Below are 13,619 nucleotides of genomic sequence, written 5' to 3'. Positions count from 1 at the left end.
CCTGCCTTGCCATCTCAAAACCAGGCAGATGGTATAATTCAGGCTGTGTGGATAACCAGATATATGGTTCAGGGGCATGTCTGGAAAAAAAATTGTTTTTTTGGTTGACCTGAAATGAAAATGTGCTGAAATTTTTGCCAACCTGAAATGTTGGAAAAAATGGTTTGTCATGTCAACCATAATATTTGGTTTTGATTTTGAAATTTTTAAACTTCTTAAAATCGAGGGACATTCCAAAATGAAGAAAAGTTGAAACTTTTATTCCCAGCATGCCAAATTCAAACCAAATCTATGGGGTTGGAGTTTTTTTTGGCTTTTTGGAGGAGGGAAAAATTGGTTCTGCAGAAAAACAATTGTCTCATTCTAGTTGTAACACATTGCCAGGGAAAGTCTTCAGTGCTATGGCTTCATTGCTGGCTTAAGCAAGAAGGAGCAGATGTGCTGTCGGGGAGGCAAACTCTGGTTAATTGACGTATACACTTGATGAGTGGCTAGATAAATAATTAACAACTTCAGGACCTGGCTCTATAATTTTAAACAAGATAAACATGAATCTTCTTCCAGGAGTGAACGTTTATTTAAACGTAAAGGACATTGGCAAACAATGCCAGATTTCTTAAGTATGGCAGAAACCCCTCTGATCAAGAACATCATGATTAGGTTGAATCTAACAACCAGCCTTTGCAGGTTCTTTCCCATGTCCCAACAAATAACACTTCAACATAGTTGAGGAGGTTTTAGCCATGAAAGCAATTTCTGGTAAAAATGGAATAGAAGTGGCATGATCTAAGATGGATGGATTTGAGGATTTGATAAAATATTTTTGTATGGGAAAAAAATTACTTCTCAGTAATTGGTTAAGGTGCCTTCAGAACATACAACAGTTTCTGCGATGCAGCCAAGATAAATTTTCAGAAGGTGCATCAAGAAAATCCTTCTCATTAATTGCTGGATGCCCCTTTGGTATGTTGTGTAAGAAATTCCCCTTGATTTCACCCATCTATACATATTGTAGGATCAAAGGAGTGGGTTAAAGATTTCAGTGTATGGATAGGTATCCTGTGCATGTGAGGGATTCATTGACACATCTGACTCTCTGGAGCTCTTCTACTTCCTTATGGCAATGTGGGTGATTGGGTTATGGTTAGCTGGGGGATTCTCTTGACTCCGGTAGATTGGAGTGTCCATACTTCAGCCACCAGGGGGAACTGTGCTGGCAACTTGGCAGGAGCTCAGGGCTGCCCCATGCTTGAATAAAACGGAGGTGACTGGAGCTATTTTCATGTCTACTATGAAGTTGGCACCTCCCAGCAGATAGTGCTCAGTTCAGGGTAGAGCAAAAATGCATGCTGGTTTTTGTGCAGGGACAGCATTTTGTGGGGGCAGTCTAGGAGTCTGCTTTGAAAATCTGGCCCCAAGCATAGAATGCTGCTTGTGATCATGACTTAGTGATCATGACACGAAAACTGCTTGGTACAGCTCAAACAGCAAATAAATAAAGTTGCTGGGCGGTGATTGACTCAATTTGACTACATCCAAATAATGCAATGTTGTAGTGACACATGAGAGAGACTCTGCATTGGTGCTCTAAGTCTTGTGTTTGCAATCCCTGCGTAGACTCCCTGAAAGCACAGGTTTGAATTCTGTCAGGCTTGACTGCACTCATCCACCTTTTATGGTGCATATGTTGACTTCCACACAATCTAGTGTGTCTAAGCCTTATATCTTTATATGTGTAGACGATCCCAAATTACCCTGCATCCAGCCCACTGTAGTTAAGTGTACCATAGACAGAGAAAGGCCTGCAGGAAGGATTTGAATGAGGATAGGATAAGGGCCTGTTCACGGGCTCAGGAAAGGCAGTGTTCAATGTAGGGCATGGCTTGGAGGTGTCTGTCATTTAAACTGAACAAACGATGTGTCATCAGAGTGGAAAGGGCAATGTGGAAAGAGTAATCCTTAACAGTAATGAATGATGTATGCTGAGTGCCAGGGTCTTAATCTGTGGTAACTGCCTTTGCCTTTGAACTCTGAATGTAGTGTAGATTTCCTACACCACAGAGCAATAAAACGTGTGTACATTGATCAGATGAGCAATATCAGTCATGCTATTTTCCTGCAGGTAGGTTGTGTAGTTGGCTGTTGGAACTGGAGAAGGCCAAGGCCTTGGTACTGAGATCTGGAGCCTTTCCCCTCCAGCTCACAAGCTCAGATACAGCCCACTTTTGGTAGCAATGGAAAGGCTTTCCTATCTGGTTGCTCTTTGGTGGCTTCTCTGTGAAGGGGCTTGTGGGTGTCAGCTTTGGTTCACAGTGTAAAGATTTCCACGTCAGAGAAACGACATCACAATTGTTCGCAGCCTCAGCAGAAAGGTCAAGGATTGACTGGCTCTTAGAGACTAGTAACAGGCAAACCTAAGAAGGTTCCGTGGCTCAGTTCAGATAAAAGCAATCCGATGTTTGGCAGCTCTTGAGCCTATATAAATGGGGCTGGAAATTTCTTTCTTGAAATAATTTGTCATTTATGCTTCCAGGACTAGGAAGTACCAAGGCATCAGGAAAAGAGAGGTTCTGTTTGGCTCAGTTCCTTTGGATAGTTCTGGGTCTGTTGTTTTTGGGGATAGAGATCAGAGTCCTCTCTTATCTGGGTGGGGCTCCAGAGGCACATATGTGAGGTACCTCTTTTCTGTGCTGTATCTGTTCTGTGGAGAAATAGAAAAGTGAAATGTTTATCGATTTCCAGGAAAAGAGGAATTCCGCTCCCTGGTGACACTGTTGAAGACCTCTTGCAGCATGTCAGTTACACGGAGCCACTCACTCTCACCCAGTTTCTAGAAAAGTTTGCTCTCTACATGCCTGCCATTGCGTAAGTAACTTATTGCCTGGTAACCACTGCAAGTTTCTTATCGGTCTCAGGCATCTGCAAGCTAGAATTGCCGATTTGGGGCTTGAATGGTCCTGAGAATGCCTGCTTGGGAGACTCTAAGCTACAAAATGTATTCATTTCCCTTTACTATGATAATGATGATTGATAACATCATGGTATTTTATTTGCTTATCTGAAAAAAATCACTGGTTCCTGGGAAGTGGGGGAGTAGGCTTTTGCCCAGCTGGTTTAGAGATGATGCAGTCAGTCCTGGCACCATGCAGGGAGAAAAGCTAAATGACTCTCTAGATAGGTCGCTTCCAAGCCAAAGGACTCTTGCATTCTAATTTCTCTAAGTGTGTGATGAATTTTCATGTGCTGGTGAGACGGGGATGCCTCTTGGGAAGCATTCAGACCCTCAGCAGGTCCACTCTCCCCTATCTTGTTGATCAGCAGCCCATAAGTTGCTGAGAACTCATAAATCAGACTAATCCTGTTCTTTTCCGTACAGGGGGGACCGCGATGCTGTGAGAAGAATAGCCTATGAGTTTGTAGAAATGAAAGCAAAAGAAGGTGTCATCTATGTTGAGGTCAGGTACAGCCCTCACCTCCTAGCCAACTGCAAAGTTCATCCTGTTCCATGGGGCCAAGAAGAGTAAGTGAATCCATAAAGCGTAAGACTGTGCCAACAGAGCACTCTGAGATCTGCGCGAAAGCCACTGACCAGCAAATGGAGAACAGAGTTTTGCTCCCGGCAGACAATAAGGAGGATCTATAACTTGAGAGCCAGATTTTCATGGTTTTATATGCATAATTTTGTGCCTAATTTACATTTGCAATTACAGTAGTTGTATAGGCATATAACTAATTGGACACACTTGCTGGTAATTACCCAGTGAGCAAGCACAATTTTGATAATTGTGCATAGAAATTAGCGTGTGCAGTTCTGCTCCTAAACAAAATGTAGAGCTGAATCCATACAGGTGCATTGGAAAGCACAATTTAGGTTACATTTATATGCCTTAACAAAGATATACACTAGTAGCTGTTTCATCTGTGCTTTGGTAACTGCTCCTTCTCCTGTCTTCCCACTTCCTCAAAGGCTTAATAGCAGAGTGCTGTAGTGACGTCTCGATTATCTTTTTCCAGAACATGCTTCTGCATGCTAACTATTGAGGATTACAAGCAAAACTAAACTGCTGTTGTCGAAGTAGATGAACCAAGTAAATTTTGAGATGCCGTGTGTGTGTGTGTGTATATATATATATATATAATTTTTTAATTGTTCTTTCACCACTTGGTGATCACTGAGTTCACTGGTTTCAGAGTAACAGCCGTGTTAGTCTGTATTCGCAAAAAGAAAAGGAGTACTTGTGGCACCTTAGAGACTAACCAATTTATTTGAGCATAAGCTTTCGTGAGCTACAGCTCACTTCATCGGATGCATACTGTGGAAAGTATAGAAGATCTTTTTATACACACAAAGCATGAAAAAGTGGGTGTTTACCACTACAAAAGGTTTTCTCTTCCCCCACCCCACTCTCCTGCTGCTAATAGCTTATCTAAAGTGATCACTCTCCTTACAATGTGTATATTAATCAAGGTGGGCCATTTCCAGCACAAATCCAGGGTTTAACAAGAATGTCGGGGGGGGGGGGTAGGAAAAAACAGGGGGAAATAGGTTACCTTGCATAATGACTTAGCCACTCTCAGTCTCTATTCAAGCCTAAGTTAATTGTATCCAGTTTGCAAATGAATTCCAATTCAACAGTCTCTCGCTGGAGTCTGGTTTTGAAGTTTTTCTGTTGTAATATCGCAACTTTCATGTCTGTAATCGCGTGACCAGAGAGATTGAAGTGTTCTCCGACTGGTTTATGAATGTGATAATTCTTGACATCTGATTTGCGTCCATTTATTCTTTTATGTAGAGACTGTCCAGTTTGACCAATGTACATGGCAGAGGGGCATTGCTGGCACATGATGGCATATATCACATTGGTGGATGTGCAGGTGAACGAGCCTCTGATAGTGTGGCTGATGTTATTAGGCCCTGTGATGGTGTCCCCTGAATAGATATGTGGGCACAGTTGGCAATGGGCTTTGTTGCAAGGATAGGTTCCTGGGTTAGTGGTTCTGTTGTGTGGTTGCTGGTGAGTATTTGCTTCAGGTTGGGGGGCTGTCTGTAGGCAAGGACTGGCCTGTCTCCCAAGATTTGTGAGAGTGTTGGGTCATGCAAGGTAACCTATTTCCCCTTGTTTTTTCCTACCCTGCCCCCCCCCCCCCCAGATGTTCTTGTTAAACCCTGGATTTGTGCTGGAAATGGCCCACTTTGATTATCATACACATTGTAAGGAGAGTGATCACTTTAGATAAGCTTTTACCAGCAGGAGAGTAGGGTGGGCAGAGAGAAAACCTTTTGTAGTGGTAAACACCCATTTTTTCATGCTTTGTGTATATAAAAAGATCTTCTGTACTTTCCACAGTATGCATCCGATGAAGTGAGCTGTAGCTCACGAAAGCTTATGCTCAAATAAATGGGTTAGTCTCTAAGGTGCCACAAGTACTCCTTTTCTTACTGAGTTCACTGAAATTTGCAATGAATCTCCCCATCCGTACAAATCAGTGAGGTCCCATTGTTGTTTTCAGCTCAGGCAAGGAGAAGCCTAGCACGGACCTCAGTTAGTTAATGTATAATCCAATCCCTGTTTATATAGGACCAGAGGGGGGCAGCACACCTTTTATTTCTATCTGGAATGCAGTAATAGTCATGTATACGCTTTTCTTCCCCCGCTTCCCCCTCCCCCCCTAAAAATGTTGTTCTTTCGGTAACTGCTCCATCTGCTGCCCTCTCCTGAGGACAGCTTGCCCCAGGGGCATTGTCTTGTCTTTGTGTGGGGAAATAGCTATTAGATTTTTGGCTTAAGCTGCTCCCCCTTAAAGAAGTCACCAGAGTTCAGATACACATCCCCACCCCAACCCCCCATCCAAAATGTAACATTTTCTGCCAGCAAAGTTAGTGGGCTGAGCCTTTGGGAGCAGCCCTTGTAGCTCTCAGTCTGTCTTTCTATGTCATCTGTGCTCTTTAGAACAGTGTGTCACTAAGTAAACCAGCACTGAACTTTGCAAGGAGACTTCTGGGATTTCTCACAAAACATGGTTTGAGGCTTCTGCTGCTTTTTGTGTCACACCGCTCACTGCTGCCAGGATAGTGCAAAGCTCTGCATCTTAATCAGACTTTCTGGCCAAAAAAAAGAAAAGGGGAAAAAAAAGTGCCAGCTGGGGAAGAGGAAAACTGGTTCATTTACTCAAAGAAATACGGTGCTCTAGCGCGGGGTTTTTGAAAGTGCATCTCTCAGACCAACATGCATCCCACGCAACCCTGCCGTGCCACCTCCCTCACCCTCCAAACAGATGTGGGTCACTGAGGACCTCAGTTACAAAGGAGGCTAGTGCTGCATATAGGTGCAAAGGGAGATTCACAGATGCACCTAAGGGAGTCAGAGGCCTAACCTGCTTAGACACTTTTGTAAATGCTACTAGGGACCTAAATACCTTTTTAAATCTGGCCCTGAAACTACAGTTCCTGGCAGACCGTGCTTCCTCTTGCTCTGAGGGGGTGCAGTGTACTCCTTTTTTTTATATATAAATGTGGCCCTTAGCTTTCTGGCATTATGCCAGTGTGGTCACATTGGTTGGGCAGTGTTTGGATTCTCCTGTATTTTACAGCATACAGCAATAATACAGCCAGCTCAGTGATGTTACATTAGGGAAGCAGTTTCTCTTACTCTCGGATTGCTGGGGTGTCGAACCTCACGAGCTTGCTAGCTAACTTCTAAGTTTTCTTCCCACAGAGGCGACCTCACTCCGGATGAAGTGGTTCACCTTGTTAATCAGGGATTACAGGATGGAGAAAGGCATTTCAACATCAAAGCCAGGTCTATTCTATGCTGCATGCGCCATATGCCAAGTAATGTATTACAGTTCACCTGCTGCTCTGCTCCCTCCTTTCCTGACCCTTTGAGGGGTGTGTGAAATGCCTTGAATTGCGATCCTTTGGGGAAATGTTAGGGAAGCATCAGTTGCTCAGTTCTGGTTTGAATGTTGTCTCAGTGCCGTGGGAAAGTGATGGCTATTTCCCATGTAGGTGCTGGTGGAAGAGAGAGACGGAGGGAGAAGACACTCTTCATACCCACTCAGTGATTTCCAGGTCTTTTCTCTCTGGGGGGGGCTAAATCTGACATCTCCCCAGTCTCAAGATTGAAAGGTACCAGCTCAGTTTTCCCTATTTCTGCAGAAAGCAGTTTCTAACCAGCTTAGAGTTGTGCTCAGGTTAGTCTAAGCCGCTTTATGGGGTAGGGTACATGCTCTGGCGTATCAGATGAATAGCAACATCTCTTAGAGGTGCAAAATAGAGGTTAAGTGGAGTGTGTGTCGTTCATTTCCATTTCCTGCAGCTAGCTTTAAAATAAAAACCAAGATCTAGGTAGACTGACACAGGACCGCTCCAGCTGGGGTTCGAGGAGAAGTGGTCTGGTTCAGAGATTGTTCTTTATAACTGGGATTCAGGGCAGACAGGTTTCTTGTGAAGAGACTATTAGTTATGAATTGAAAGACCATGTATAATGTGTCTTCTTCTAATTCTGGTATTAAACAAACCAAGCCCTCGAAATACACTGCTTCAGTCCATACTAGAACCTCATTCAGTATTATTCCCTTCCATGATAAAGATGGGGAAACTTGAACTCCTAGTTGAGAATGAAACTAATTTCTGGGCTCCGTTGGAGGGTGGCGTTGGAAATGTTTATCCTCTATTGCTGTTCCCAGCATTCCAAAGCACAGTGTAGAACAAAAATGATCAGCAGTTAAAAGCAGTAACAAAGGTACCTGCCAATAATTCAGGTAAAGCTGCAGAGTAGATGCTCAAATTGGAAACATTCCATGGGCAAGGAGAACAATTATACAATGACTGCACTTCCATTGTCTGGTCATGATGAGGGCTAACTAAATAACCTGTTGTTTCCATACTCTATGCAGGACCAGGTCCAAAAAACAGGTGAAATACACTAAGCCACATTCACTAAAGGGCAAAATTTAAAATGTATGTAGGTGCCTGAAAATGCAGCCTGGCGCCTAGTGGGATTTCGAAAGGTGCCTGAACATTTTTGAAAATCCCACTAGGTGCCTATCTGCATTTTATACTCCTGGGGGCATTCTGCACTAAAAAATTAAATTCTGTGCACAATATTTTAAAATTCTGCAAATTTTATTTATCAAAATAACACTACATAATCACACCAGTTTCAATTATTTTGGTAACTTATTTCAAAATACCTGTCAGCAAGTATGTCTGTAACAATACAGACCAACACAAAAATTCCCCCAGGATTAGAGAGTTAAAGAAAACCCTATGACACCCAGTTCCAGTTTCTCTGCTCCCTTCCCCCCGCCCCCAAAGCCCAATCAAGAGTACCAGACACCTACAATCCCTCCCACCATCCAGAGCCCAGCCATGCCCCCACCCCCCAGCCCAAACCCCCTCCTCCCCCAGCCCAGCTGTGGCCCCCTCTTGATTCCTGTTACTAGAAAAGCCCCTTCTGCTTTCAGCTCTGCACAAAGCATTGCCCTGCGAAGCAAAGCATTCTATGGGTACTGTGATAATGAGAAAGCAGGGACTTGGAGCTGGGAGTTCTTCCTTTACTATGTAGTCAGGCACATACATTCTAAAGTGCAAAGTCACAACGTAATACAATCTACTGGGGCTGACTCATGGAGTTTTGCTCTTGTCAAGGGCTGTAATGGTAATGATGAAGGGCTCCCCCTTGGAAGGCCTAATAACCAGGGCTAAAACCTGTCATGCCTACCAACTTTACAGGCAGTGAGCTCACTTGTTAGTGGGGCTGTGACTCTGGTCTGTAAATCTGGCTCTAGGGTTTTGTTGCTTTTATAGGGCTTCAAACTCAGGGAAGAATCCCAGAAGGCAAATGAACTAAATTTTTGTATTCATGTGAACAACCACATCTGTTCAGACAAGAGCTCAGGGATGTTTTTTCTTAAATCCTGCTGCTCTTCGTTCCAGGCTGGTCATTGGAGGTGGTGGAGCTGTGTAAGAAATACCGGAACAATACGGTGGTTGCCATAGACCTGGCTGGGGATGAGTTGTTGGTGGCTGAGACCTTCCCAGAGCATAGGAAGGCTTATGAGGTTTGTTCAATGAGCTTCTCGAAAAATCTTGTATCAATTTCTTTCTGGTTAGTGCAGAAACCGCACAGTACAAAGGGGATCTGGCAAGTAGTTCAGATCCAAAGTGGCCTGTAAGACTTTTATACATGTCTTAAAATTACTAGAAGTGTTTTATTGGCATAGTAGAAATATTACTTTTAATTTGGTTTTTAAATTACTAATAGAGCATATCCATAATTTAAGTATAAAGAGATGTTTTTATTTAAATGTGTCCCAGCTGCGTTCACAGCCTTGGTTCTGCAGCACTGAGCTAGTGCACAGAGCCACAAAGTGAAATGGATGGTAAAATGATCCTGCATTCAGATCTGCCTGGGCGCTCCAGTGAATCTGCATAGGGCTGCCTGCTTATGTTGTTTTACAGGATCAGAACTCCATACCAGACATGAAACTGGCTAGTCCCTCTTCACTGTCTCCAGCTGAGTAAAATGCAAAAACTAAATCAATCAGATAAACAGTGTAAACATATGTTCAAATTTTTTTTCCATTGTAATAAACTAAGATGATGGTATTGGAGAAGATTTCTTTCCTGAAATGTATTCTTTTTAACTAGACAGTGTTACTTTACTGTAGCTTAAAAAGGAAGCCCCATGCAAATATCTCCCATCTGTATATAAGGATTTTAGGACTCTAGGGGTGTTTGTATTTTAAGAAGTTACGTGATTGGCATAGGTCAGTGGGAGCTGAGGGTGCTCAGGAACCCAGCCTGAGAGGACACTGGATTTAAAAATCGTGCTGGGTGTCAGGTGATTGGTTGAGGTAGAATCAGGGATATCTCAGGGGTTTACTGTTGTAGTTAACAGTCCGACTGCCATCTGTGGTTGTCATGGGAATCATTACAAATGTCCTAATGTGCAAGCAAAAACTTGAGGGTGAGGGGAAGAGTATGGAAGAAATATACTTTGTTTTGCATGGCCCTGAACTTCTGTACTTTCATTATCGGTGTCTCCTTGCATAAATGCCCAGTGCCATTTTTGAAATCTATGCAGTTTCTCACTTGCTATCATCTTTCCATTAAGCACTTATTGATAAGATATTACTTGCGTAGCAGTTTCTTATCCTTTCTAACATGCTGAAGTTCCTTGTCATGAGCACTAATCAAGCAGCTGTACCTTCATCTTGTGCAACTGTTATACTTGCATTATACAAGACGAATCAATTAGTTGCTTATCACGTTACATCCAGGTATTTTAAAGGCAAATAAAACAAGATGGAAAGTCAATTAATATCTAGCTTGCCTATGCGTGAGGTCTCAAAGTCCAAATTTCTCAACCCAAAGGATTTGAATTGTTCTTGTCTGAAAGCCAGCATCTCATTCAGACTCAGAGAAACACGGAAGGAACAAAAGCTCCAATTTGTCAGGCTTTCTCAGCTGGCATGAGAGTAGAATGCTCTCTTTCTAAATTGCCCTCACACTAGAGCTTCACGCGTCAACAGTAACATGGATAATATGACTTATGAAATGAGAGGCTTATGATGAAGGGATCCGATGTCTGCCTTTGCACTGGCGTTCCCAGTTTTCAGTTGTGTTGCCATTTAAACTCTGGCTGGGAGAAGTCAATGACTCTCACTACAATTGGGGATAGTTGGGAGAGTTCTGTCTGTGACTTGCCTGCAGTAGGTTGTGGGGAGATCATGGGAAGCCATGTAAAGATCTTGAAGCTGTGACTCTAGATAATTAGCTCATGCTAAAGTCCTAGGTAAGTGATGTTCTAAACCAAAGAAGCATGCAGAGAGGAATGGATTGTCTCCTTGGTTGGGAAGTTCTGGGTTATTTAGAGTCAGAGGAGGCTGTTTGGAGGGGACGTCTATATAGCAATCAAGGGGTGTGATTGCAGTTCATGTAGACATACCTGAGCTAAGCTTTAATCCAGCTATCTCAGATCGAGGAGCAGTGAAGGTGTGAGAGCACGTGCTTCTGTGCAGACCTGTCTGTAACCCTGTGTAATTCTTGGGCAGCTACCCCACACTGAAGCATGCACTGCTGCAGCTTCACTGCTCTGGAACCTGAGCTAGCTAGATTAAATCTACTCCCGTATGTCTGCCCGAGCTCCAGTCGTGCCTGTGATTGTGGTGTAGACATACCCTGAGAATGGAGGTATGGGAGAGATTTCTGGCTTCCCCAGTGCACACCCCCACACCCACAGAAATTCCTGCCCATCTCGCTGTTTTCTAATCTGTATAGTGCACCAAAGAGGGATACATAAATGAACAATAAAAGCGAGCAGACACATCTGCTCTTTCATTAAGAGCTAGTAAGTGGAACTGATGGAATGGAAGGTGCCATGTGGGGTTGGAGGTAGAATCTTGGAAAGCAGCAGAACCAGTTGTCTTTGCTATTGTCTCTGTGCAGTATGCCACCCCTGACCCCCAGACCGTGCCACTCTTTGATCACAGACGTTAGAGGAGATAAACATAGTTGTTTTCTCTGAAAAATCCTCCTGCAAGCTGCAGATCAAGTTAATTTGCTTCATGCACGTGACCTTGGTAAAGCGAGCTGGCAAAATAATGGGAATTGGGCAGGCAGAGAGACTCGCTCTGGGTGTGAGTGCCCCAAGAGCTGGCCTGTGCGTTTAACACACGTTGGAAACAAAATAGTGTTTAAATCAAATCTTTGTTTATCTTTAAGACCTCTGGCTTCAGAGCCACCTGCTGCAGTTCTGACACAGTCAGAGCTCCCATAGACTTCAGCAGGAGTTTTGCCAGAGCTTGGAATCTTCTGTCTTTTAAATTGTTGACTCTGGGTTCTGTCAAACTCGTTGCTCGGAGCCCTAACCTGAAGGCCTTGTCATGCTTCATTGAAGTCAATGGCAAAACTCTCATTAACTCTTACTTAATCAGTCTTCGGGATCAGTAGGAGAAGCGTTGCACTCTGATAGTTCAAAGCCCAATCCAAAGCCCTCTGGATCATTCCATAGATATTGGGGGGAGGAGGGAGGGTTGGATTAATCTGTTCATCCTTGGAACTCCCCAAATTAGCAGTTTCTGACACAAATGAAAGGCCAGTGTGAAGGGAAAGACTGGTAAGCTTAGCCCTGACTGAATGGTCAGCCTTCGGGGTAACTGTCTGAGTCCCTGTTCTATGCAGGACATGTGACAAGTGTGTGTTAAAACAAAGCTATCACTGCAAACACAGGGAGTCTCGATTTAGTTTCAAGTAGACTCATCTAGGGCTTTTCGTATTAACATGCCAAGCGGAGCCGTGTCTTACCCAGTAGTTCAGAGCAGAGCCTGGATATGCAGTGGCTGCAAACTAAGTGGAAAATTCACAAAGCACCTGAAAAATTCAGTAATACAAAACAGGAACCTCCTGAAGGGGGTGTGTGCACGTGCATGCTGCCTCTGGTAAGATCCCTATAACATCTGCTCAGTGCCCATTCACGTGCCCAGGACATTGGGGTTTGGGATTTCCCAGATCCATAGAATCCTGTTTTGTCACTGATGAAAGGTGCCAGGCTAAGAGCCCCCCTAGACAGCAGGCCCTGAACAGGTAAGGCACAGGTCACAGCAGTGGGAACTCCCCCCCGCCATGTCACCTCAGCCAGCGTGCCTCGCAGGGAGGACCATCTCCATGGCTCAGTTAGTCCTTGGCCTGTCTGCTGAGACTGCCAGCAAGAGAGACAGTTGTACGGTAGTTGTTGGGGTGTTTGTGTGATGTGGACATCAGGGACTGGACTGAGACTCACCGAACTCGCTGCATGTGGGCTGTGAATAACTGGCAACTGGCCTGCTAGCCCAGCCTTAATTCCTACATCATTGCCTTCTCAGAGTCAATGATCTGTTTTAAAAAAAAAAAAAAAAAAAAATGTTGTTTGAGAACATCATTCATAGCTACACATAGCCAGCAGTAGGGAATGAATTTGCTTTCATTCCCTAGTGCTGGCTGGGCTTCCCAGACACTCACCTACCCAGCTCCTACGCTGTCTGAGATTGGTAATTGATTTTCTTCTTCTTTTGATTGTGTTGCTCCACAGTCGTTACCCCTGGGGTTGGAGCTCTCAGCCTAATGGTCTGTTGAAAGCATTCGCTCTGTCTTGAAGGCAGAGAGTAGTCGGTGGTGGGGTTGCTGTCCTGATAGTTTGTTCACATCCCTTCCCCCACCTGCCCCGCCTCTGTGCCTCCCCAAACCCACAGCAGCGTTTTCACTCTTTGCTTCATGTGGGCTTTTCCAGGAAGCTGAAAGATGTGGCATTCATCGCACTGTCCACGCTGGGGAGGTTGGGGCACCGTCTGTCATCAAGGAGGTAAGAAACCCCAGCGCAGGGCAGTGGAATAAGTTACAGCAGAGCTGCAAAATACTCTGTATTGTAATGCAGGGGACAAAGGTAGCTAGGGCCAAATCCTGGCCCATCACTCAATAGCCCCTTGGAACCAAATCCCCCCATTGCTCTAAGGGAGCAGAGCCTGTGCATCATACAAAGAGGGAGCCAGAGATTGAGCCTCATATAGCACTTGGAAGGAGCAGGCTCTCCTAGGAACTGGGCCCCCATGTCCTGCATGCAGGAGTGGATTGGAGT

The 13,619-nt window shown here is 44.3% G+C and overlaps 1 protein-coding gene across 1 annotated transcript in view; it reads left to right on the top strand.

Moving 5' to 3' along the window:
• LOC311530000 (adenosine deaminase-like) overlaps window positions 1–13,619 on the top strand; it is a 36,877-nt gene that overhangs the window by 15,713 nt on the left and 7,545 nt on the right. The window contains exons 3-7 of the mRNA XM_084646299.1: window positions 2,743–2,865; window positions 3,377–3,520; window positions 6,717–6,832; window positions 8,942–9,066; window positions 13,275–13,346. Coding sequence (XP_084502425.1) covers window positions 2,743–2,865; window positions 3,377–3,520; window positions 6,717–6,832; window positions 8,942–9,066; window positions 13,275–13,346 — 580 coding nt within the window. The remainder of the gene's footprint in view (window positions 1–2,742; window positions 2,866–3,376; window positions 3,521–6,716; window positions 6,833–8,941; window positions 9,067–13,274; window positions 13,347–13,619) is intronic.

The sequence above is a fragment of the Lepidochelys olivacea genome (assembly GCF_965140295.1).
Source record: "Lepidochelys olivacea isolate rLepOli2 genome assembly, chromosome: 13".
In the NCBI taxonomy this organism is placed as follows: domain Eukaryota; kingdom Metazoa; phylum Chordata; order Testudines; family Cheloniidae; genus Lepidochelys; species Lepidochelys olivacea.
This window is presented reverse-complemented; position numbering and strand designations above follow the sequence as displayed.